General features: G+C 41.0%; 1 protein-coding gene across 1 annotated transcript in view; it reads right to left on the bottom strand.

Moving 5' to 3' along the window:
• Positions 1-27,855, bottom strand: part of LOC115145420 (rho GTPase-activating protein 39-like) — a 210,739-nt gene extending 182,884 nt beyond the window's left edge. The window contains exon 1 of the mRNA XM_065003224.1: positions 27,677-27,855. Within this exon, the coding sequence (XP_064859296.1) occupies positions 27,677-27,687 (11 nt within the window). The 5' untranslated portion in view covers positions 27,688-27,855. The remainder of the gene's footprint in view (positions 1-27,676) is intronic.

A 27,855-nucleotide genomic window follows, 5' to 3' on the forward strand; every position in this document is an offset into this window, starting at 1 on the left:
TGGTACTAAATCAAATCTAGTGATACATAACTTCACATTTCTTCCATCCACTGTGAGAGAATAACCAACCTTCCAATAAATGGCACTCAATTTCTTAGCCGCTATAAATGCTAGGATACACAGTTTCTTCAGATAACAGTCTCCAGTATCAACATTCCCAAGCAAACAAAAATAGGGAGAAGGGAGAATCATTAGACGAATCATTAGGCATGCTGAGATAAAATAACAGATTTCAAGCCAGCCATTACAAGACCATAACATATGCACATATGTCCCCTTTTGCGTTTAACACCTCGAGCAGAAGAATACAATTTCTGAGTACAAGATATTAAATTTCAATGGCATACTGTATGTTCGATGGATTTTCTTATTGATTGGACAAGATTTGGAAAGGCACTCACCTGTCTATATAAGTTCCCACAGTTGATAGTGCATGTCAGAGCAATGGTAGAGTGGCCAGACGGAAGCCACTCTTTAGTAAAAGGTACATGACGCCCCGCTTGGAGTTTCCCAAAAGGCATCTAACAAGATTCTCTGGTCTGATGAAACCAAGATTGAACTCTTTGGCCATGAATGCCAAGCGTCACGTCTGGAGGAAACCTGGCACCATCCCTACAGTGAAGCATGGTGGTGGCAGCATCATGCTGTGGGGATGTTTTTCAGCGGCAGGGACTGGGAGACTAGTCGGGATTGAGGGAAAGATGAACGGAGCAAAGCAAGGAGAGATCCTTGATGAAAACCTGCTCCAGAGTGCTCAGGACCTCAGACTGGGGCGCAGGTTCACCTTCCAACAGGACAACAACCCTAAGCATACAGGCAAGACAACGCAGGAGTTGCTTCGGGACAAGTCTCTGAATGTCCTTCAGTGGCCCATCAAGAGCCCGGACTTGAATCCGATCGAACATCTCTGGAGAACCCTGAAAACAGCTGTGCAGCGACGCTCCCCATCCAACCTGACAGAGGTTGAGAGGATCTACAGAGAAGAATGGAAGAAACTCCCCAAATACAGGTGTGCCAAGCTTCATACCCAAGAAGACTCGAGGCTGTAATCACTGCCAAAAGTGCTTCAACAAAGTACTGAGTAAAGGGTCTGAGTATGTATGTGAATGTGATATTTCAGGGGTTTCATTTGTAACACATTTGCAAAAATTTCTAAAAACTTGTTTTTGGTTTGTCATTATGGGGTATTGTGTGTAGATTGACAAGCATTTGTTTTTTTAATCAATTTTAGAATCAGGCTGTAACGTAACAAAATGTGGAAAAAGTTAAGGAGTCTGAGTAAGTCTGAGATTATATGAACATGGGCATTCTATTCATCTGTATCCATTCATCATAATCAATAGCATCTCCCAGGTCTTTCTCACATTTTCGTTTGACATGTTTTGTGTCATCGGGAAAAACCTTGATCAACCCTTGATACAGTTTGGAAATCAACTTTTGAGGTTTGTTAGACTGCCTGAAAATAGTTTCAATCTTTTAAGCTTCTGGCTTGTCCAGTGTTTGCTGCCCAGAGAGAATAAAGTGTTGTATCTGCAAAAGTTCACCTCTGCGCAGTCACAGACTGTTCTCCCCTGGGTTGTCTGATCCTGCTGAGACCCCTGTCACCATCTGATCCTGCTCAGATGAGGCATGCCAAAGAATTACCTTGGTGTACATTTATACATTATATTATCCATGGATAGAATCAAAGGTTCAATAATTGAAACAACCATTATTGTCACGCTCTGACATTAGAGATCCTTTTTATGTCTCTATTTTGGTTAGGTCAGGGCGTGAGTTGGGGTGGGCATTCTAGGTTTTGTGTTCTATGTTTTCTATTTCTGTGTGTTTGGCCGGGTGTGGTTCTCAATCAGAGGCAGGTGTCTATCGTTGTCTCTGATTGAGAACCATACTTAGGTATCCTTTTCTCACCTGTTTTGTGGGAAGTTGTCTTTGTTTGTTTTCGGTTTTTGTGTCTGCACCAGACAGAAATGTTTCGTTCGTTCTCTTTTGTGTTCAGTTCTATTAATAAATCATGAACACTTACCACACTGCACTTTGGTCCACTTGTTCATGCAACGATGACCGTAACAATTATTCCCAGATCTCAGACTGTAGCCAAGATAGAACTGATTGTTATAATATACTGCAAAAATCACCTGAGCTCCGTGGACTGGTCTTCCTTGGCTATCTGAACCTGCCGGCACATATGTCACCATCTGATCCTGCTTGGACATGAGCATGGTGTTGTGTACTGACTGTACACCATGACAGTGACGCCTGTAGAGCCGTTTATACCGTGTCAGTGTGTAAAGGAACTAGCTTGGGAAACTGACAGATCGTTACATTGCTATACTGAATAATAAAAACTCACACTGCGTTGAAAACCTGTCAATCTTTTGGCAGCTGGTTTCATCGTTTGATTCAGGGCTAGTGTGGTTGAGGCAAAAAAATAATAGCTGAAGTTAGTGATCTAGCTAGCTAACGTTAGCCAACTTTTGGCTAGCTCTAGCTAATGGTACATCATCAAATGTACTGTTGAAATGGTACAAAATAAAGGCTACAAAACATTTCCATACACACAGCAGCTCGTAGATACTGCTACCTGACAGATCGCTAGAGGTTAGCTAGATCTGAACTGGCTGTGGTAGCTACTAACTACCTAACTAGCTGCTAGTAGCTAGTTTATTTACTTCAGTCGAGAGGGGATGTAACATTAGCTAAAGTAACATGTCAGTTACACTACTAAGCTCAGCACTGAGAATAAATAATGATTTTCTGTCAAACAGCAGTTACCTTGCTAACTAGATCAGTCAACTAAAGAGTAGCCAGTTTCTGCTCTGCTTGCTTTAGCAACTCAGAGAAAAAGTGCAACACAGACAGTAGCTGCCTCGGTTCATCTCTTGTGTGCGGATCCTATATGCCTTTCAGAACTGTGCCTTCACAGAGCCTGTCCACACGCTCTCTGGTGTCCATGCGCTCCTAAATTCTGCCGGCTGAAACCGGAAAACAGCCTACCCGACCGCTCTGAGGTGTCCGCATGGTTGTCTATCACAGTGCAAATATGCAATTTCAGAATGTGGGTGGGGGGGGGGTCATATCCTCCCCGTCTCCAGTGAAAGTTGCGCCCCTGCCTAAAATACCATTGCGGGACCGCAGTTGGGTTCGGACCAGTTCTTGCAGTAGTGGGTGGAAGTTAGACAGAAAGCCAGCGGGTGCGGTATTAAAAGCTGCACCCGCTTTTACATTTCAGACTTGATTTGCCCAAGTCTGTATCAACCACTACAAAAGTGTCCATTAATTATAATCCACATAATAATTAACATTTCCTGTTGCTGCAGAATTATTTTCCTGCAAACCGGCTCAAATTAATATCCTACATCTCTACATGAGCTGATGCGTTCTCGCCACACGCGAGCTGTCCAGTGTAAAAGAAGCACTCATCAATCCACTCGCTGGAGTGGATAGTGAACATAGTAGCAATAGGATGGCTAGAGGCTACTGTTGATTGTCTGCTAAAAGAAAGCTACAAAAATTCACCTAACATTCATCTTGGCTAGCCTACTGTAGCCATATATATATATTTTTTAAGGGGCAATGTCCTATTTTGATATCTTAAAATGACATACTTTAGAAACAAAAGTAAATTCAATTAATTAAATGAAATGTGAAAGAATAGAGTAATGTCTTACATTATATTATATATTAACATATACCATAATAACCAAATGTAGCCTATTACTAGCTGAACATATATTGAGAAAACATGCCAACTTAGGCCCTGCGTGACCCAAATGCTTTTATAAACTACCTCATGTCCCGAAAGTTAACATTGGACCCCGGTGTGTGTCTGTGTGTGTGGCACGGCTGTTGTGCCTTTAATCGAGTTGTCATTCACAGCAGGCAGGTTGGCCCCATTGCATATTGGGAGAAGGTTGTGAAAGCGGAGGCTGAGTGGACATGGGGGGCCATCAAACAATGGCTTCAGAGACACACCTAAAGAGCCGGTTTCCGTGAAACAGATCAAGCCTAATCCTGGACTACAAAGCTATTTCGATGGAGATTCACCATTGAGTATGCTTTCTAGGATTTGGCTTAATCTGTGGCAGGGAAACTGGCCCAGAGGTTACTAGTTAGCTAATTTAGCTAAATTTAGCAAATAAATATTAGCTAATGAATTTTCCAACTATTCACAGAATAATGTACAGTATAGTATATACGTGGAACAACGGTATCAATCTTCAGAGAGGAAGAGAGATGTAGGGAGAGAGAGAGAGAATTTATTAAGAGACAGCTTTTCTGTAGAGCTTTTCTCTCTCTCTCTCTCTCTCTCTCTCTCTCCATCCCCTCCTTCTCTCTCTCTTTCACTCCCCCTCTCTATTCCTTCTCTCTCTCGCTCTTCTATCTATCCCCTCTCTCTTTCTCCCCTTCTCTTTATCTCTCCCTCCTTCTCTCTCTCTCTCTCTCTCTCTCTCTCTCTCTCACTCTCACTCTCTCACTCTCACACACACAGTGGAGAGAGAGCAGTAAATGGGACATGACAGGATGACAAGAGCAATGTCAGGGGGAGCAGGGGGAGGGACGTAGAGCCAGCAGAAGAGAGGGAATGAGAAAAAGAGAGAAACAGCATGAGAAAGAAAATGGAGGAAAAGAAAAGGACAGAAAGGTGAAAAATAACTAAAAGAGACAAACAGAGAAAGATGAAAATAACACCAAAGCAAGGAGCACGGGAATCAGATATAATATAATATAATATTGATTCTATACTGAAAAAAATATATAAATGCAACATGTAATGTGAAATAAAAGATAGCAGAAATGTTCCATATGCACAAAAAGCGTATTTCTCTCAAATCCCTGTTAGTGAGCATTTTTCCTTGCCAAGATGATGGATCCACCAGACAGGTGTGGATTATCAATAAACTGATTAAACAGCATGATCATTACGCAGTTGCACCTTGTGCTGGGGACAATAAAAGGCCACTCTAAAATGTGCAGTTTTGTCACACAACACAATGCCACAGATGAGGGAATTTAATGTTAATTTCTCTTCCTTAAGCCACCTCCAACGTCGTTTTTGAGAATTTGTGAATACATCCAACCGGCCTCACAATCGCTGACCATGTGTAACCATGCCAGCTCATCACCTTCACATCCAGCTTCTTCACCTGCGGGTTTGTCTGAGACCAGCCACCCAGACAGCTGATGAAACTGTGGGTTTGCACAACCGAATAATTTCTGTACAAATTGTCAGAAAACATTTCAGGAAAGCTCATCTGCGTACTTGTCGTTCTCACCAGGGTCTTGACCTGACTGCAGTGGGAAAATGCTCACCTTCGATGGCCACTTGCACACTGGAGAAGTGTGCTCTTCACGGATGAATCGGTTTAAATTGTACCGAGCAGATGGCAGACAGTGTGTATAGCGTTGTGTGGGCGAGTGGTTTGCTGATGTCAACGTTGTTAACAGAGTGCCCGATGGTAGTGATTGTTTTATGGTATGGGCAGGCATAAACTACGGACAATGGACACAATTGCATTTTATCGATGGCCATTTGAATGCACAGAGATACCGTGACGAGATGAGGCCCATTCCATGCCATTCAACTGCCACCGCCGCCATCACCTCATCTTTCAGTATGATAATGCCCGGCCCCATGTCACAAGGATCTGGACACAATTCCTGGAAGCTGAAAATGGCCCAGTTCTTCCACGGCCTGCTTACTCACCAGACATGTCACCCATTGAGCATGTTTAGGATGCTCTGGATTAGAGGTCAACCGATGATGATTTTTCTATACCGATACCAATTATTGGAGGACCAAATGTATTTATTTATTTATTTATGTGTAATAATGACAATTACAACAATAATGAATGAACACTTTTATTTTTAACTTAATATAATACAACAATAAAATCAATTTAGCCTCAAATAAATTATGAAACATGTTCAAATTGGTTTAAATAATGCAAAAACCAAGTGTTGGAGAAGTAAAAGTGCAATATGTGCTATGTAAGAAAGCTAACGTTTAAGTTCCTTGCTCAGAACATGAGAACATATGAAAGCTGGTGGTTCTTTTTAACATGAATCTTCAATATTCAATGGTAAGAAGTTTTAGGTTGAGGTTATTATAGGAATTATAGGACTATTTCTCTCTATACCATTTGTATTTCATATACCTTTGACTATTGGATGTTCTTATAGGCACTTTAGTATTGCCAGTGTAACAGTATAACTTCCGTCCCTCTCCTCGCTCCTACCTGGGCTCGAACCAGGAACACATCGACAACAGCCACCCTCGAAGCATCGTTACCCATCGCTCCACAAAAGCCGAGGCCCTTGCAGAGCAAGGGGAACAACTACTCCAAGTCTCAGAGCGACTGACGTTTGAGACGCGCACCCCGCTAACTAGCTAGCCAATTCACATCGGTTACACCAGCCTAATCTTGGGAGTTGATAGGCTTGAAGTCATAAACAGCACAATGCTTGAAGCACATCGAAGAGCTGCTGGCAAACGCACGAAAGTGCTGTTTGAATGAATGCTTACGAGCCTGCTGCTGCCTACCATCGCTCAGTCAGACTGCTCTATCAAATATCAAATCATAGACTTAATTATAACATAATAACACACAGAAATATGAGCCTTTGGTCATTAATATGGTAGAATCCGGAAACTATAATTTTGAAAACAAAACGTTTATTCTTTCAGTGAAATAGGGAACCGTTCCGTATTTAATCTAACGGATGGCATCCCTAAGTCTAAATCAAAATCAAATCAAATCAAATGTATTTGTCACATACACATGGTTAGCAGATGTTATTGGTCACATACACATGGTTAGCAGATGTTAATGCGAGTGTAGCGAAATGCTTGTGCTTCTAGTTCCGACAATGCAGTAATAACCAACGAGTAATCTAACAATTCCAAAACTACTGTCTACTGTACATGGTTAGCAGATGTTAATGGTCACATACACATGGTTAGCAGATGTTAATGGTCACATACACATGGTTAGCAGATGTTATTGGTCACATACACATGGTTAGCAGATGTTAATGGTCACATACACATGGTTAGCAGATGTTAATGGTCACATACACATGGTTAGCAGATGTTAATGCGAGTGTAGCGAAATGCTTGTGCTTCTAGTTCCGACAATGCAGTAATAACCAACGAGTAATCTAACCTAACAATTCCAAAAATGACTACCTTATACAAACAAGTGTAAAGGGGTAAAGAATATGTACGTAAATATATATGAATGAGTGATGGTACAGAACGGCATAGGCAAGATGGAGTAGATGGTATAGAGTACAGTATATACATATGAGATGAGTAATGTAGGGTATGTAAACAAAGTGGCATAGTTTAAAGTGGCTAGTGATACATGTATTACATAAAGATGCAGTATATGATATAGAGTACAGTATATACATATACATATGAGATGAGTAATGTAGGGTATGTAAACATTCTATTAAGTAGCATTGTTTAAAGTGGCTAGTGATATATTTTTACGTCAATTTCCATCCATTTCCATTATTAAAGTGGCTGGAGTTGAGTCAGTGTGTTGGCAGCAGCCACTCAATGTTAGTGTAACAGTCTGATGGCCTTGAGATAGAAGCTGTTTATCAGTCTCTAGGTCCCAGCTTTGATGCACCTGTACTGACTCGCCTTCTGGATGATAGCGGAGTGAACAGGCAGTGGCTCGGGTGGTTGTTGTCCTTGATGATCTTTATGGACTTCCTGTGACATCGGGTGGTGTAGGTGTCCTGGAGGGCAGGTAGTTTGTCCCCGGTGATGCGTTGTGCAGACCTCACTACCCTCTGGAGAGCCTTACGGTTGAGGGCGGAGCAGTTGCCGTACCAGGCGGTGATACAGCCCGCCAGGATGCTCTCGATTGTGCATCTGTAGAAGTTTGTGAGTGCTTTTGGTGACAAGCCGAATTTCTTCAGCCTCCTGAGGTTGAAGAGGCGCTGCTGCGCCTTCTTCACGATGCGGTCTGTGTGGGTGGATATATTCAGTTTGTCTGTGATGTGTACGCCGAGGAACTTAAAACTTACTACCCTCTCCACTACTGTCCTGTCGATGTGGATAGGGGGGTGCTCCCTCTGCTGTTTCCTGAAGTCCACAATCATCTCCTTTGTTTTGTTGACGTTGAGTGTGAGGTTATTTTCCTGACACCACACTCCGAGGGCCCTCACCTCCTCCTTGTAGGCCGTCTCGTCTTTGTTGGTAATCAAGCCTACCACTGTAGTGTCGTCCGCAAACTTGATGATTGAGTTGGAGGCGTGCGTGGCCACGCAGTTGTGGGTGAACAGGGAGTACAGGAGAGGGCTCAGAACGCACCCTTGTGGGGCCACAGTATTGAGGATCAGCGAGGTGGAGATGTTGTTACCTACCCTCACCACCTCGGGGCGGCCCGTCAGGAAGTCCAGTACCCAGTTGCACATGGCGGGATCGAGACCCAGGGTCTGGTGGTTAAATGCTGAGCTGTAGATGAACAGCATTCTCACATAGGTATTCCTCTTGTCCAGATGGGTTAGGGCAGCGTGCAGTGTGGTTGCGATATTGCTGTTACATTGTACAACCTTCAATGTTATGCGATAATCATGTACAATTCTGGCAAATTAAGTACGGTCTTTGTTCGGAATAAATGGACTTCACACAGTTCGCAACGAGCCAGGCGGCCCAAACTGCTGCATATACCCTGACTGCTTGCACGGAACGCAAGAGAAGTGACTATTTCCCTAGTTATAAGAAATTCCTGTTAGGAGGCAATATTAACTAACTAAATATGCAGGTTTAAAAATAAATACTTATGTATTGATTTTAAAGAAAGGAGTAGTAGGAGTTGTCGAAGTAGGCTGTGATTGGATGAGAAATTAATAGGCACCACATTGATTATATGCAACGCAGGACACGCTAGATAAATTAGTAATATCATCAACCATGTGTAGTTAACTTGTGATTATGTTAAGATTGATTGTTTTTTATAAGATAAGTTTAATGCTAGCTAGCAACTTACCCTGGCTTCTTGCTGCCCTCGCGTAACAGGTAGTCAGCCTGCCACGCAGGCTCCTCATGGAGTGCAATTTAAGGCAGGTGGTTAGAGCGTTGGACTAGTAACCGGAAGGTTGCAAAAACAAATCCCAGAGCTCACAAGATAAAAATCTGTCGTTCTGCCCCAGAACAAGGCAGTTAACCCACCGTTCCTTGGCCGTCATTGAAAATGAGAATGTGTTCGTAACTGACTTGCATAGTTAAATAAAAGTGTGGGGGAAAAAGAAAAAAATCGGTGATAATCGGTGTCCAAAAATACTGATTACCGATTGTTATGAAAACTCGAAATCGGACCTAATTAATCGGCCATTCCGATTAATCGGTCGACCTCTACTTTGGATCGACGTGTACGACAGCGTGTTCCAGTTCCCGACAACTAGCAATTTCGCACAGCCATTGAAGAGGAGTGGGACAACATTCCACAGGCCACAATGAACAGCCTGATCAACTCTATGTGAAGCAGATGTAATTCATGTATTTCAATTGACTGATCTCCATATATGAACTGTAACTCAGTCAGATCTTTGAAATTGTTGCATGTTGCGTTTATATTTTTGGTCAGCGTAATTTATCTGAGCCAGCATTTTAACTACCAGAGTAACTCCCCCTACTATAAAGTAAAGTGGTGAAGAATCCTCCTCATCTCAACATGCTGGGCTGGCCGCTGAGACCAGAGAATGGGTCTATTATCCTTCTCCCTGTGGTCTCTCTTTAGATTCTCTGTCTTTGTGGGCCAGTCTGAAGCAGTGGGTGGAGTGGACACTCAGCGGCAACAGGCTGCCTCAATCACCGTGCCAGAGCCATCCCACTGGGCACAGACATCAATTCAATGTGTATTCCACATTGGTTCAATGGGTGGGTAGGACTGAGAGGTTAACCTTTATTTAACTTAGCAAGTCAGTTAAGAACAAATTCTTATTTACAACGACTGCCTACCCTGGCCAAACCCGGACGACGCTGGGCCAAACGTGCCGGTCGTGCCGACCAATCACTGCCGGTTGTGATACAGCCTGGAATCGAACTAGGGTCTGTAGTGACGCCTCTAGCACTGAGATGCGGTGCCTAGACCGCTGCGCCACTCGGGAAAAGGAAAAGGGCAGGTGGAAACCTGTCCGTGGATCTACCTTCCCTCAAACAGCAAACTACTACATCCTGTTCGCCCTGTCCCCCAGACAGTTGTTCCCATTTTCTAAACGTTCTCTAAAAATCTGTGGCCTAGCATCCTGTTCGCCCTGTCCCCCAGACAGTTGTTCCCATTGTCTAAACGTTCTCTAAAAATCTGTGGCCTAGCATCCTGTTCGCCCTGTCCCACAGACAGTTGTTCCCATTGTCTAAACGTTCTCTAAAAATCCAGCCACTGAAATACACTTCTACTCAATACAACACATTGAATTTAACTTCACACTGTTCAGTGTATAATAGAATGATGCATAGAATGGCTGATTTCCACACATTTGCAAAGGCCCACCTGTGATTTGGTTGCAGGAATAGGAGGAATTAATATGCATGAATAATGATGAATGAATAATGATATGCATGTCATTGTGTCAGTCAGGAGAAAACACTGCATGAAACCTTTACTCTTCAGACATACACTCTCCCTCCCTTCCTCACACACTCTGTCTTCCTCCCTCTCATAAACACACACACACACACCACTCGCTCCCACAAACACACACTGCTCACAACTTTTAAAATGTTAGGCACCAAACAGAATTTAAGAAAGAAAGAAATATATTTTTGATGTAGTTTATATTAGGCCTATTAGGCCTATATGAATCCTGCCATTTTCCCTCTCGACACTCAGAGCCTGCATGACAGTGAACTTGCAAAGTCTACTCAGACTGATCTGCGCTCTTAGTAACAAAGATGAAATGATATAATGTATCAACATTACTGGCTTTGTACACTGCTCCAATGTAACAAAAGAACAAATCGAACAACAGAAGACTCATCTGGGTCTGCATCCCCACTCGCCATCACTGCAAAATTATATATATTCTTTAACTGATGGAGGAATAGATGCGCATGAAGAGTGGATGGAGAGAAGCAGGTGAGTGAGGACTGGTGGGGGATGCAGCTAGCTGAATACAGCTGCCACACCTGATATGCGCATGAAAGTGAAGTGAACATTATTGGACCTGCGCGTACAAGAGACTAGTGGCTGTTGCTTGAATTCAACTGAATTTATAAACCAAACTGACTTTACAAACATTTTATAACAGACGCAAGCACGTTCTTCAGATCGGAAGGGATGAAAAATGTTGTAGTATCATATGAAACAGTACTAAGGTATTCAAAACGTTGGTATCATAAGTATCATGACGTTTTGGTACTGTGATATTACCGTGGTACCGGTATACCATGCAACACTACTGACAAGTATACAGAAATCCATGTTGATGTCGGGGACGGGAATATCTCTATCTTTCTCTCTAGAGCCTAAGCTTGTCTCCCTTAAACCTTTTACTGCAGTGGGCTAAATCAAGGTCACACAGAGTGATTCTTGGTAAGTCTTAAACAAATCTACATTGAAACAAAAATATGCACCTCACACATATGGTTGTGAGCTTAAAAAAAAAAAGAAGACCCCTGACCCATGTCAGATATAGAGTTGAAATGTATTACATTTTGAGTTTGCATCCCAATAGTACACTTTATATACATCACAAAAGACTGAAATATAACACAACTGTTTGACATAGATACACTGGATTTTCGTTGGTTTTTTTTTTTGTTCGTTTTTAATCTTTTTGTTTTTAATCTTTATTAATTATTAAAAATCTTTATTAATTATGAAATTATGAGCAATATTAATAACATTCCACCCATGAGGCCAAAGAGGCCAAAGAGGGTGCTTATGGTCAATGACTGCTGGAAAGGGCTACATGGGCTTGAAAATCTATGGCAAGACTTGAAAATAGCTGTCTAGCAATGATCAACAAGCAACTTGACAGAGCTTGAAGAATTAACAAAAATTATAATGTGAAAATATTGTACAATCCAGGTGTTCAAAGCTCTTAGAGATTTACCCAGAAAGACACACAGCTGTAATCGATGTCCAAATGTCTAACATTAAGTAAATTAGACATTTCTGAATTTAATTTTCAATAAATTTGCTAAACATTTCTAAAAACACGTTTTCATTTTATCATTATGGGGTATTGTGTGTAGATGGGTGAGAAATAAATATATTGAATCAATTTGGAAATCAGGCTGTAACACAACTAAATGTGCAATAAGAGGGGTATGAACACTTTCTAAAGGAACTATATCTTAAGATGAATGCACTAACTGTAAATTGCCCTGGATAAGAGTGTCTGTTAAATGACTAAAATGTCAAATGTATATTTACTGTAAAAAAAAAAAACTTCAGCTGTAGTAATACGATAAAAGTTGTTTCCACTATTTTCACTGCAACTCAGTAACCGGTAACTTACTAAAATACTTGTACCATACGCACATCTAAAGAAGTATTTTATAAGTTTCAATGCAATTGCAAGCGAGGCGTGCCAAGGTCATTTGCAGGACTGGCCAAAAAGTACCCAAGTGCGTTGCGATTCACAGTAATAGAAAATAGGGTTGCAAAGGGTCTGAAACTTTTCGGGAAATTTCCAGATATTTTAGATGGGAAGTTAACCTCAGGAATTTTGAGGAATTTATCTTAAAATTCATCAAAACAGTTAGCTTATAACAGTGAACCTTTTTTACATTTACATTTAAGTCATTTAGCAGACGCTCTTATCCAGAGCGACTTACAAATTGGTGCGTTCACCTTATGACATCCAGTGGAACAGCCACTTTACAATAGTGCATCTAAATCTTTTAAGGGGGGGGGGGGGGGGGGGAAGGATTACTTTACTTTATCCTATCCTAGGTATTCCCCAAAGAGGTGGGGCCCCAGGCGTCTCCGGAAGGTGGCGACCGACCCCGCTGTCCTGGCGGAGTCAATCACCACCCTCCGGAGACACCCGAAACCCCACCTCTCCAAGGAATACCCAGGATAGGACAAAGTGAAAACTCCTCCCACATTGATCACACATATAAGGTTTCTCTCCTGTGTGTGTTGTCTGGTGTTGAGTCAGATTGCTAGCTTTAACCTCTTAAGTCGACCCTCTACTTTTTTGAACATTCTGTTAAAAATCGCGCAACATTTCAGCGCCCTGCTACTCATGCCAGGAATATAGTATATGCATTTGCTTAGTCTGTGTGGATAGAAAACACTCAGACGTTTAAAAAAACTGGTTAAATCACTGCTGTGGCTTTACCAGAACGGCATTTACATCGAAAAGCACAGGAAAAACTGATCACTGAAAATGGGAAAATATATCCATGCGCTACTTGAACCCATTGATAAAGGTGAACCACAATTAATTGACTGAGGTTGCAGTACCTACAGCTTCCACACGGTGTCTAGAGTCTTGTCATTTCCCTTCGAGTTTTTTCTTGGTCAAACACATGCAGGACACCGTATCTCCTCCGGTCTAGGACCGGATATTTTCGTTGAGTTTCTAGCCGGACATTTTTCCAGACGGACAGCTAATGATCTTTACATCGCCTCCTGATGAATTTTATCGCTTATTAAAGTTTACTAATACCTAAAGTTGCATTACAAACGTATTTCGAAGTGTTTTGTGAAAGTTTATCGTCGACTTTTTGAATTTTAAAAAATGACGTTACGTTTTGAAACGATGTTTTTTTCGTTTATCACACAGTCTACATATAACGATATCTAGGCTTTATATGGACCGATTTAATCGAAATAAAGACCCAAATAGTGTTTATGGGACATCTAGGAGTGCCAACAAAGAAGATGGTGAAAGGTAATGAATGTTTTCTATTTTATTGTGCGGTTTGTGTAACGCCGAAATGCTAATTATTTTGTTTATGTCCCCTGTGGGTCTTTTGGGGTGTTGCATGCTATCAGATAATAGCTTCTCATGCTTTCGCCGAAAAGCATTTTAAAAATCTGACTTGTTGCCTGGATTCACAACGAGTGTAGCTTTAATTCGATACCCTGCATGTGTATTTTAATGAACTTTTGAGTTTTAACTAATACTATTAGCATTTAGCGTAGCGCATTTGCATTTCCAGAGCTCTAGTTGGGACGCAAGCGTCCCGAGTAGAAGCAACAGGTTAACAAAACTCCTCCCACATTGATCACACATATAAGGTTTCTCTCCTGTGTGTTTTCTCTGGTGTAATGTCAGACCGCTAGATGTAGTAAAACTCCTCCCACATTGACCACAGCTATAAGGTTTTTCTCCTGTGTGTTCTTTTTTGTGGGATACACACAAGGAAATTATTCGTCTTGTGGCATATTTTGGTTAAACTATCCCCAATTCAATGGAATTGCAACCCTCTGCATGCAAAGTGCATTCTTCCATCACATGTACAGCTGATTCTCAAGATCTTGCACACTAATGAGATGCTATTGACCCCACACTACTACACTACCTGAGTCAAGGACTACATGCTTTCTGGTAAGTTTTTATTACAATATTGGGTGGGGTGAATATATTTTATATGACATATATGATTTTTTGTTAACAAGTAAATCGTAGCCTACAGCAAAGTGTGTTTAAATCATTTCTAACTTGTTAACAATTTCTGCTAGTTAGTTTTTGCTACCATGTGGGCTTTAAGCTTGCTAGCTTGAGCCTGCTAACTGAGGAGTGTTAATTCACCTGTTTCCATACATATTTCATTTTAAAACATGATCTTACAAAGGAGTTGTTTAATCTTACTGCTTAACTATTTATCTGTACATGGAATTGTATTTGGGGTTTTTTACTCTTTTTTTTCTCATCTTTACTGGAAAATGCCACGGGCACTATCTGATATGTGGAGACATTTCACTGTAGCTAATGTAGAAGGAAAAGCTGTGTACATTTGCAAATACTGTGCCAAATCGTATGTGAAGAATGCAACAAAGATGCAGAATCATCTGGCCAAGTGCATAAAGTTCCCTCAACGCTCACAGCAAGCAACCTCTGACAAAAGTCCCTCTACTTCTATTCGAGGTGAAAATGATGAATCAGACACCTTATCGATAGCAACAGCTCATGGTCCTCCTGGAATCAGAAGTTGTTTTTGTCTCAATGGAGGAACGTAGTCAGAGAAATGCTCCGGTTATAATGTTATTGGATATATATGATAACAACATCCTGAAGATTGATTCTCTACTTAATTTGACCAGTTTATTCGACCTGGAATTTAACTTTTTGAAGTTTTCGTCCGAGTTCGCCTGGACTGGCGCCAGCGTTTGGACATGTGAATTAAACGTGCCAGCAAAAGTAGCTAATTGCACACTAGTAATAGAACATTATCGAATAAAACAACGATTTATAAATGTAAACCGAGATTTGTGGATATAAATATGCACATTATCGAACATTTTGTGACTATCTTTGGCTGGGAAAAATGGCTGTGTGTTTTTTTGGATTTGGTGGTGATCTAACATAAATATATGTTGTGTTTTCACTGTAAAACATTTTTTAAAAATCGGACACGATGGGTAGATTAACAAGATGTTTATCTTTCATTTGCTGTATTGGACTTGTTAATGTGTGAAAGTTAAATATTTAGCAAAAATATTTTTCAATATCCCGCGCTGCCTTTTCAGCGGAATGTTGGGAGGGGTTCCGTTAGATTTTGACAGCGAAAGCAATCCAAGCGTTTGTATGAGTTTATCTATCACTAGACAAAACATTATGAACACCTAGCATCAAAGTAGCTTGGTCACGAAAATCAGAAAAGCAATCAAATTAATCGCTTACCTTTGATGATCTTCGGATGTTTTCACTCACGAGACTCCCAGTTACACAATAAATGTTCCTTTTGTTCCATAAAGATTATTTTTATATCCAAAATACCTCCATTTGTTTGGCACGTTATGTTCAGAAATCCACAGGCTCGAGCGGTCACGACATTGCAGACGAAAATTCCAAATAGTATCCGTAATGTCCACAGAAACATGTCAAACGTTTTTTATAATCAATCAATAGGTTGTTTTTCAAATATATAATCGATAATATATCAACCGGGACTATCGCTTTTTCAATAGGAGAGGGAGAGACAATGGCTGCCCCACTCTGTTGCGCAAAACTCATGCGAACACCCAGCTATCCACTGACGCAATGTTATCTTTCTCGCTCATTTTTCAAAAATAAAAAGACTGTTGACACCTTGAGGAAGCGATAGGAAAAGGAATCTGGTTGATATCCCTTTAAATGGAGCGAAGGCAGGCTATGGAACATGGAGCTTTCAGAGTAGAAGCCACTTCCTGGTTTGATTTTCCTCAGGTTTTCGCCTGCAATATCAGTTCTGTTATACTCACAGACAATATTTTGACCGTTTTGGAAACTTTAGAGTGCTTTCTATCCTAATCTGACAATTATATACATATTCTAGTTTCTGGGCCTGAGAAATAGGCAGTTTCAAATGGGTACGTTTTTCATCCAAAAAATCCAAATACTGCCCCCTACACTCAACAGGTTAATTAAAGTTTAAATTCACAACTAAATGTTTTTTTTTTCTACCTGCCCTCCAGGACATCTACAGCACTCGATCAACCACTTCAGCCACGGCTTGTTCACCCCGCTATCGTCCAGAAGGCGAGGTCAGTACAGGTGCATCAAAGTTGGGAACCGAGAGACTAATAAATGATAAATAGCCATCACTAGCCGGCTTCCACCCAGTTACGCAACCCTGCACCTTAGAGGCTGCTGCCCTATATACATAGACTTGGAATCACTGGCCACTTTAATAATGGAACATAGTCACTTTAATAATGTTTAAATAATGTTCACATACTGCTTTACTCATCTCATATGTATATACTGTATTCTATTTACTGTATTTTAGTCAATGCCACCAACATTGCTCAATCTAATATTTATATATTTCTTAATTCCATTATTTTACTTTTAGATTTATGTGAATTGTTAGATCCTAAAGCCCTGTTGGAGCTAGGAACACAAGCTTTTCGCTACATCTGCTAAATATGTTTATGTGAACAATAACATTTTATTTGATGGCTTTGGAACATTTTATCAAACGTGTTTGGAACACATCACATGTGACATTTGACTTGTGAGATCATTGATTTTGATTTCAGGGTTTTCTGTATAGTTGTGTAATATTGATGTGGCATACTATTCTATTTCAATGTTACTCCTGAATCTCCTGAAACCGAAAGGTTGCTAGATCAAATCCCTGAGCTGACAAGGTAAAAATGTGTAGTTCTGCCCCTGAACAAGGCAGTTAACCCACTGTTCCTAGGCCATCATTGAAAATAAGAATTTGTTCTTAACTGACTTGCCTCGTTAAATCAAAGTAAAATAAAAAAATCTTGCGTGTATTTTTTTACAAAGCTGAGATTTACTTTGAAGTCCAAAGTGTAAGAATACAGGTGAAATCAGTTATTAACAGAGACATGGTGATGTAGCAGGAAGATTGGAATGCAGTGAACCAAGGGGTTGTGAGTTCAAATCCCACACAAGGACACGTTGAATAGTAATTACTGTATAAATAAACACATAATATAGTCATGTATGTCAAATATGTAAGTTGAAAACACTGTGTTAAACGCACTGTGGTTCATGAAAACAATTTTTCTTGTGAAATCTCATTTGAAAATTTTTAATCAACATGTGAAAGGTTATGCGATCACATGTGAAACATAATGTGAAATATCATCACATGTGAAGTGTCCCAAAAACACATGGTTTCACATGTGCAAAATGTGGAAATGTAATGTGTGATTTTCCACATGTGAAATCATGTGGTTTTTCCATGTCTCTCTTCTCTCTCTCTTCTCTTCTCCACCAACCCTTCACATAACCCTCTCCTCTCACTCCTTTTGACACTAAGGGAACACACTATAATCAGTCACACACACACACACACACACACACACACACTAGACGAGTGCCTGCCAATCAGTCCCAAATGCTTTTGACATATCCTCAGTGCAGATATCCTCAGTGCTAAAACTAAGGGACCACTCATTCACGCTCCCAGTTCCATATCGCTCTGTCTTTCTCTCCATCTTCCCTTCCACTTCTCAGCCCAGCAACACACACACACTCCTGTAATTCAGTCCCCCCCCCCCCCCCCTGTTGACTCACACACACACAGATAGATTAAAGGGTCTCCAAAGACAGCTCTTCAGACAAACACATTTACAAACTAATCCTATTAAACTGAGAAAAGGCTTTCTCTTCTCTTTCTCCCTCCATCCCTCTTTCTCTCTCCATCCGCTGACTGTCAATGCCAGTCAATATTAGTTTGAAAGAGCTTTCCCATCCTTCTCTCTATCCATCAGTCAATCTCCTTCCCTCTCTCTTTCTCTATCTCCCTTCATTCGCTAGCTGTCAGTCAATAGCCGATCTCGGCTCCACTCAAATTCTAATTCAAACCCAAACCAGCTTTACTGCCATCATTTACGTTCAAGATACAGCCTGAAGTAGTTAATCATTGAAAAATTACAGGATGTCAGGTTTCATTTAGTCTGAAGTTTTAAGGATAACACACATTGTTTGTGGCCGCTCTATCATTTCTCTGTTCTATCCCTTTCTCTCCAACCTACTCTAACTCTGTTAATACCTGTTTCCTTGTCTCTCTATCACACATCTTCTGTTAATACCTGTTTCCTTGTCTCTCTATCACACATCTCATACCCTCCTCTCTATCACCCATCTCATACCCTCCTCTCTATCACACATCTCATACCCTCCTCTCTATCACACATCTCATACCCTCCTCTCTATCACACATCTCATACCCTCCTCTCTATCACACATCTCATACCCTCCTCTCTATCACACATCTCATACCCTCCTCTCTATCACACATCTCATACCCTCCTCTCTATCACACATCTCCCGCTCATACCCTCCTCTCTTGGCCCTTTTTTTCTCCATCACTCTCTCTTTTCTATCCATTGTTCCATCCTCCTCCCCCGGTGTTCAGGCCATCGACTCACGGCTGTGTGTGTAAGGGTTTCCGTTATCCGGCTTTTGGCCAATGAAACAAATGAAAAGCCGATAAATAAAACAGTAGATATACGTTTGGTGTTGTCGATGTTTGATGGTGTGAAACTTGGGGAATAGCTCTCAGATTAGCCAGTGCTATCATGTGGAGGAGCAGTGTTCAGCTGTTCAGTGTTCAGTGTTCAGCTGTTCAGCTGTTCAGTGTTCAGTGTTCAGTGTTCAGTGTTCAGCTGTAGGCCTTGTATAGTCAGCTAACTAGTTTGCCAAAACTATTGGTTTGGACATCTAATTTGTGTATGACACAAGTCATTTTTCCAACAATTGTTTACAGACAGATTATTTCACTTATAATTCACTGTATCACAATTCCAGTAGGTCAGACGTTTACATACACAAAGATGACTGTGCCTTTAAACAGCTTGGAAAATTCCAGAAAATGATGTCATGGCTTTAGAAGCTTCGGATAGGCTAATTGACATCATTTGAGTCAATTGGAGGTGTACCTGTGAATGTATTTCAAGGCCAACCTTCAAACTCAGTGCCTCTTGACTCATCCAGCTGTAACGCACAGAATTCACTGGCTTGTATGTGAAGCAGTAATTATTTAAAAACATCTCCTGCCATGTCACTGATGCGTCATGAAACAGTCTTGTTTGATGAAGTAATTGTCTGTATAATTATTTTGGCCGTTTCCCTCAGCATTTTCCCAGCCATATCTGCGGCAGCAGGAAGAATTAAGCCCTCCACAATAGTATGGGGCTCGTCTGTCCTAGCCACTGGGTAGCTCACCATATAAGATGCTTCTAGTCTTATTAATGGTATCTGTTGCTTTTATGTCTTACTACTTGAAATACGTCTTAATTCTCGCTCAAAAAATTCATATGGCTTATTTTTCAAATTGGCATGTTTAGTTTCTAAATGTCTGCGCAAGAGAGAAGGTTTCATTGAGTTGTGAGATAGTACTTTTGCACATATTACACACGGTGGCTGAGAAAAAGCACTACTCCCAATAGAAGTGAACTTCAAATCATCAACTTCATCTCAATTGGGTTGAGGTCGGGTGATTGTGGAGCCAGGTCATCTTATGCAGCACTCCTATCACTCTTCTTAGCCCTCTTCAATAGCTCAAAAACAAAGCCTGCCATGACTATGACAATTATATATTCTGAATCAAAAATCCACGATAAAAATAAAATAAAAAAGAATCACCATGACTACACGACATGCCATTTAGAATAATTCCCCTGCCATGATCCACTACGTAGGCCTTCTATTCCAACGCTGCTGCCGAGAGAGAAAATATTGTGATAAACCCCATGCCATAATACTGCAGTGGAAAATATCAAGGGACAGCCAATTCAGCTCCACGCAAATACGTTGAAATGACATAATCTACTCTAGATTTCTACATTCCAATCTGGACAAACACGACACCGAGTATCCCATGCATTCACCTCATTAACTGTGACATTAGAACACTCAATTCTGCACGAGTGAGCCGGTAAGCTGTAAAGCCATGGAGGTCTCCCTCTCTCTCCCTCATCCCCGTAAAGCCATGGAGGTCTCCCTCTCTCTCCCTCTCTCTCCCATCCCCGTAAAGCCATGGAGGTCTCCCTCTCTCTCCCTCTCTCTCCCATCCCCGTAAAGCCATGGAGGTCTCCCTCTCTCTCCCATCCCCGTAAAGCCATGGAGGTCTCCCTCTCTCTCCCATCCCCGTAAAGCCATGGAGGTCTCCCTCTCTCCCTCTCTCTCCCATCCCCGTAAAGCCATGGAGGTCTCCCTCTCTCTCCCTTTCTCTCCCATCCCCGTAAAGCCATGGAGGTCTCCCTCTCTCTCCCTCTCTCTCCCATCCCCGTAAAGCCATGGAGGTCTCCCTCTCTCTCCCATCCCCGTAAAGCCATGGAGGTCTCCCTCTCTCTCCCATCCCGAGCCTCCCTCTCTCTCCCTCTCTCTCCCATCCCCGAGCCTCCCTCCCGCCACCGGTGGCTGATATCGAAGCACAAGTCAGAGCCAGTGAGCTTTTCACTCTCTCTCTGTTTGATGAATATGCTTGAATTTGCATAAAGGTCTATGCCTGCCCATAATGATAAAAATGACAGTTGTGATTTACATACGGGTGAATGAGCCCTGCAACAGAAATTGAATAGGTATCCATTTATAATTCTGCCTGGTGGGCTTGCTGAGGGAGAGAATGGATAGGTTTGGCGCTCTGTGTCTCTTTCTGTCATCCAACATAATCTAATCTCCATTCATATAGCGAACCTCACTAAAAACACACACCAAGGCAGGTAGAGCGTGGGTAAGATTTTCTTATTTGATGTCCCATGTAAACAGGAATAGCTCATAGCTGGCTGAGCGAGGGGACAAATAGAAGTGTTCTAGGGTTCTAGACATGGAATCCTCGGTGTCGGGTTCCTTCTGCTCCACATTTTTTCCTAGATCTAACTGCCTAAAATGAGGTTTTATAAAATGTATATTGGATATTCGGTGGATACTCGGTTTTCTCCTGTCAAAAGCTATTGAACCAAGAATGCCATGACTATAAAAACGTTTATTTTCTGAATGAGGGGTGGATGGAGAACAATCCACATCTTTAAAAAAATATATATATATATATATATATAAAAAGCTAATTCAATCTTTGACAGAGAGACAGAGACATCACTTTCATATTCATGGCAGACTTTGTTTGAGAGCTATTCTCAAACAAAGTCTGCCATGAATATGAAAGTGATGTCTCTGTCTCTCTGTCAGTCTCTCCGTCTCTGTCTCTCCGTCTCTCTGTCAGTCTCTCAGTCTCTCTGTCTCTCTGTCTCTCTGTCTCTCTGTCTGTGTCTGTCTCTCTGTCTCTCTGTCTCTCTGTCAGTCTCTCTGTCTCTCTGTCTCTCTGTCAGTCTCTCCGTCTCTCTGTCAGTCTCTCCGTCTCTCTGTCTCTCTGTCAGTCTCTCCGTCTCTCTGTCTCTCTGTCAGTCTCTCCGTCTCTCTGTCTCTCTGTCTCTCTGTCTCTCTGTCAGTCTCTCCGTCTCTCTGTCAGTCTCTCCGTCTCTCTGTCAGTCTCTCCGTCTCTCTGTCAGTCTCTCCGTCTCTCTGTCTCTCTGTCTCTCTGTCAGTCTCTCTGTCAGTCTCTCCGTCTCTCTGTCTCTCTGAATCTGGATGGTGAAAAATCCACTCCTTTTTTTTGTTTATTTTTTGGGGTGGGACTAATTTTTTACAGATTTTTAAAATTAAATGTCTTTCTTCTGGTTTCAGTCTTCAATAGCTATTAAACAGAGCATACCATGACTTATATTATATTCTGAATAAGGGGAGGATCGAGAAAAATACATGCATTGTTTTGGTAGGATTTATTTAAAACATATTCTGGATTTCAATCTTCAATAGCTCTTAAACAAAACGTGCCATAATTATGAAAATGATATATTCTGAATCTGGGGAGGATGGAGAAAACTCCTTTAAAATACACAAGTATACATGTGTTCTTCTGGATTTCAATCTTTAATACCTGTTAAACAAAGTGTGCCATGACTATGAAAATAATATATTCTGAATCAAAAATCCAAGCTTTAAAGAAAAATTCATCACGACATGCCATTTAGAATAGATTCCCCTGCATGATCCACTATGTATGATTTCTATTTTGTGTAGGCTGTGCAGTTTTTTCTGGGTAAGTCTCTATTAGCTTTGCACACCTGGATTGAACAAAATTTGCACATGATTCTTTTTTAAGTTCTTCAAGCTCTATCAAGTTGATTGTTAATCATTGCTAGACAGCCATTTTCAAGTCTTGCCATAGATTTTAAAGACGATTTCAGTCAAAACAGTAACTAGGCCGCTCAGAAACATTCAATATCGTCTTGGTAAGCAACTCCAGTAAATATTTTGCCTTGTTTTTAAGGTCCTGCTGAAAGGTGAATTTGTCTCAGAGTGTCTGTTGGAAAGCAGACTGAACCAGACTTCCCTCTAGGATTTGGCCCTGTGTTTTAGGTTATTGTCCTGCTGAAAGGTGAATTTGTCTCCCAGTGTCTGTTGGAAAGCAGACTGAACCAGACTTTCCTCTAGGATTTGGCCCTGTGTTTTAGGTTATTGTCCTGCTGAAAGGTGAATTTGTCTCCCAGTGTCTGTTGGAAAGCAGACTGAACCAGACTTCCCTCTAGGATTTGGCCCTGTGTTTTAGGTTATTGTCCTGCTGAAAGGTGAATTCATCTCCCAGTGTCTGGTGGAAAGCAGACTGAACCAGACTTCCCTCTAGGATTTGGCCCTGTGTTTTAGGTTATTGTCCTGCTGAAAGGTGAATTTGTCTCAGAGTGTCTGTTGGAAAGCAGACTGAACCAGGTTTTTCTCTAGGATTTTACCTTTACTGAGCTCTATTTCTTTTATTTTTATCAACAAAAAAAACCTAGTCCTTGCCGATGACAAGCATACCATAACATGATACAGCCACCACCATGCTTGAAAATATAAGAGTGGTACTCAGTGATGTGTTTTGTTGGATTTTCCCCAAACATAGCGCTTTGTATTCAGGACAAAAGTTAATTGCTTTGCAACATTTATTGCCGTTTTAATGTAGTGCCTTATTGCAAACAGGATGCATGTTTTGGAATATTTTTATTCTGTACAGTCTTCCTCCTTCTCACTCTGTCATTTCGGTTATTATTGTGGGGTAACTACAATTTTGTTGATCCATCCTCAGTTTTCTCCTATCACCGTCATTAAACTCTGTAACTGTTTTAAAGTCGCCATTGGCCTCATGGTGAAATTCCTGAGAGGTTTCCTTCCTCTCCAGCAACTGAGTTAGGAAGGACGCCTGTATCTTTGTAGTGACTGGGTATATTGATACACCATCCAAAGTGTCATCAAATGGATATTAAATGTGTTTTTACCCATCTACCAACAGGTGCCCTTCTTTTGGAAAACCTCCCTGGTCTTTGTGGTTGAATCTGTGTTTGAAATTCACTGCTCGATTTACAGATAATTGTATGTGTGCGGTACAGACATGAGGTAGTCATTAAAAAAATCATGTTAAACACTATTATTGCACACAGAGTGAGTCCATGCTACTTATTATGTGACTTGTTAAGCAACTTTTTACTACTGAACTTATTTAGGCTTGGCATATGAAAGGGGTTGAATACCTATTGACGCAAGACATTTCATTTTTAATTACACTGAACAGAAATCTAAATGCCAACATGCAACAATTTCAAAGATTTGACTGAGTTACAGTTCATAGAAGGAAATCAGTCCATTGAAATAAATATATTAGGCCCTGATCTATGGATTTCACATGACTGGGCAGGAGCACACAGCCATGGGTGGGCATAGGCCCACCCACTTGAAAGCCAGGCTCAGCCAATCAGAATTAGTTTCTCCACAAAAGGGCTTTATTACATAGAGAAATACTCCTCAGTTTCATTCAGCTGTCCAGGTGAAACAACAAGCACTTCACATGTTGCATTTATTGTTTTATTCTGTGTAATTTGTCAAATATAAATACAGTACCAGTCAAAGTTTGGACAACACTACTCATTCAAGAGTTTCTTTATTTAAACTATTTTCTATATTGTAGAATAATAGTGAAGCCTTCAAAACTATCAAATAACACATATGGAATCATGTACTAAACCCTAAAAAAAATTAACAAATTTAAATATATTTTATAATTGAGATTCTTCAAAGTAGCCACCCTTTGCCTTGATGACAGCTGTTAAAAGTTCATTTGTGGAATTTCTTTGCTTCTTAATGCGATTGATCCAATCAGTTGTGTTGTGACAAGGTAGGGTTGGTAAACAGAAGATAGCCCTATTTGGAAAAAGACCAAGTCCATATTATGGCAAGAACAGCTAAAATAAGCAAAGAGAAACGACAGTTAGGGTTGCAAAGGGTTGGAAAATTTCCGGGAAATTTTCCATGAGATGTTAAGCCCGGGAATTTGGGGAATTTTGCTTAAATTCAGCAAATAAGTTAGCTTAAAACAGTGAACCTTTTTTGTGGGATACACATAAGGCAATTCTAGGTCTTGTGGCATATTTTGGTTAAACTACCCCTAATCCATCCTAATTTCATGCACAGTGCATTCTTCCATCACATATACAGTGAGGCAAAAAAGTATTTAATCAGCCACCAATTGTACAAGTTCTCCTACTTAAAAAGATGAGAGAGGCCTGTAATTTTCATCATAGGTACACTTCAACTATGACAGACAAAATGAGAAGGAAAAAAACAAGAAAATCACATTGTAGGATTTTTAATGAATTTATTTGCAAATTATGGTTGTGTGTTGGAAGACCAACCCATGTCGTAAACTCCGGCATAAAGAGAGCCATTTTTTTTTTTTACCTTTATTTAACCAGGCAAGTCAGTTAAGAACATATTCTTATTTTCAATGACGGCCTGGGAACAGTGGGTTAACTGCCTGTTCAGGGGCAGAACGACAGATTTGTACCTTGTCAGCTCGGGGGTTTGAACTCACAACCTTCCGGTTGCTAGTCCAGCGCTCTAACCACTAGGCTACGCTGCAGAGTCATTTGCTATTGAAGTTTTATTCCGGAATGAGCTACGCATTTTACACACAGCGTTGTTTTGGTAAACAGCTGTTTATATATCAATCAGTATGGCGACTAAGTCAGGGAAAGCTAAATCTAAGTCTAGATATACAGATGTACACACAATTTTAGAAGAAATTGATAGGAAAAGTGGGACAGAGATTGTTGTAGGAAGATTCATTTAGCGATTCCCAAGTGGAGGAATATTTTTTGAACGGAGAGGACACCGTTGTAGCCACTGTGTATAATCTGTAACGTGCCTGCAGAAGAGGAACAATGTCACCGTTTTGGACTGGTAAATTGTCACGTTCTGGTGGAAATGTGTAAATGTGTCCTTTGGTCTGTCCAAATTTGAGATTTTTGGTTTCAACCGCCGTGTCTTTGTGAGACGCAGAATAGGTTAACGGATGATCTTCGCATGTGTAGTTCCCACCGTGAAGCATGGGGGAGGTGTGATGGTTTGGGGGTGCTTTGCTGGTGACACTGTTTGTGATTTATTTAGAATTCAAGGCACACTTGACCAGCATGGCTATCATGGCAATCTGCAGTGACATGCCATCCCATCTGGTTTGTGCTTAGTATGACTATCATTTGCTTTTCAACAGGACAATGACCCAACACACCTCCAGGCTATGTAAGGGCTATTTGACCAAGAAGGAGAGTGATGGAGTGCTGCATCAGATCACCTGGCCTCCACAATCACACAACCTCAACCTAATTGAGATGGTTTGGGATGAGGTGGACCACAGAGTGAAAGAAAAGCAGCCAACAAGTGCTCAGCATATGTGGGAACTCTGACTGTTGGAAAAGCCTGTTGGAAGACTGTTGGAAAAGCATTCCAGGTGAAGCTGGTTGAGAGAATGCCAAGAGTGTGCAAAGCTGTCTTCAAGGCAAAAGGGTGGCTACTTTGAAGAATCTAAAATATATTTTGATTTGTTTAATACTTTTTTGGTTACTACATGATTCCATATGTTATGTCATAGTTGTGAAATCTTCACTATTATTCTACAATGTAGAAAATAGTTTTAAAAAATAAAGAAAACCCCTTGAATGAGTAGGTGCATCCAAACGTTTGACTGGTACTTTATATATAATTCCACTGACTTTAATTCCATTCCACTTTGATTATGGGGTATTGTGTGTAGGCCAGTGACAAGAAAATCTCTATTCAACCCATTTTAAATTCAAGCTGTAATGCAAAACAAATGTGGAAAAGCACTGTCAATTCTGAATCAGGGGAGGATGAAGATAAGTCCATGTCCTTTTTTCTGTAGAATTTGTATTTGGGGGGGTTCAATATTTCTTAAACAACAAAGCATAGGATTATCAGGATTCCTCCGATTATATCATTTCCATAGTCATAGCAAGCCTTGTTGAAAATTAAAACAGATTTGGGATTTCAAAGGTGTGGCTTGTTCTCCATCCACCCCTTCTTCAGATTATACATATGTTCATAGTCATGGCATGCTTGGTTCAATAGCGTTTGACAAGATAAAACCGAATAACCACCGAATATCCAATATAAAACACATTTTACCACCGTGCTGCCTCCATCACGTCTCGGGGTGGCTGACTAGACATCGAAATGCTGAGATTTGGATAGCTAGCCCTGCATAAATACCCATCATATCGGTGTGATAACAAACCCATAAATGCGTAATAACACCATTTTCACTAGCTATGGTTTCAGATAAAGCATATCAAAGTCAAAACAGCCTGTAGGTGCTTGTGTTGCCAGATGAGCTTCAAGGCTGAGGGGAAGACAGGTGCATTCAATCACAGGGATGCAACACCCTCACACAGAAACAGATGCTGCTCGTGCCGCTGGATCTTGAGTTACACACACCGAAGGGATTGACAGAAAAAGTCATCGAGTTACCCGGTAAAGATGACAACGGGAGTAATATTAAGTTACCACATAAACGAATAAACTGACCGAGAGGCAAGATAGCTCAAATCATTGCCCGGTAACGTTAGCTAGCGAAGAAAAACTACCAGCTATCCTGGCTAAACTCGCCAACGAAGAAACATCGCTACGAAATACATTTCCTTGGATACACCAGCGATGTTTGAATATAAATAGTTTGGCTTACCTCTCTGCCATTTTTCCGGTCGCTCCCAATTAAATTCCGTTAGTAATAATCCCCACAACGTTACCCATGTTGCCGAAATCGCTGTCGCCGCAGTCAGCGAACTGGTCGCACTCTCCTGGATAGAATATCACGCACGCACTCTCTCCTACAACGACTTGCTTGCATCCCGGCCTCTCCGT

The sequence above is a fragment of the Oncorhynchus nerka genome, linkage group LG17 (genome assembly GCF_034236695.1).
Source record: "Oncorhynchus nerka isolate Pitt River linkage group LG17, Oner_Uvic_2.0, whole genome shotgun sequence".
In the NCBI taxonomy this organism is placed as follows: domain Eukaryota; kingdom Metazoa; phylum Chordata; class Actinopteri; order Salmoniformes; family Salmonidae; genus Oncorhynchus; species Oncorhynchus nerka.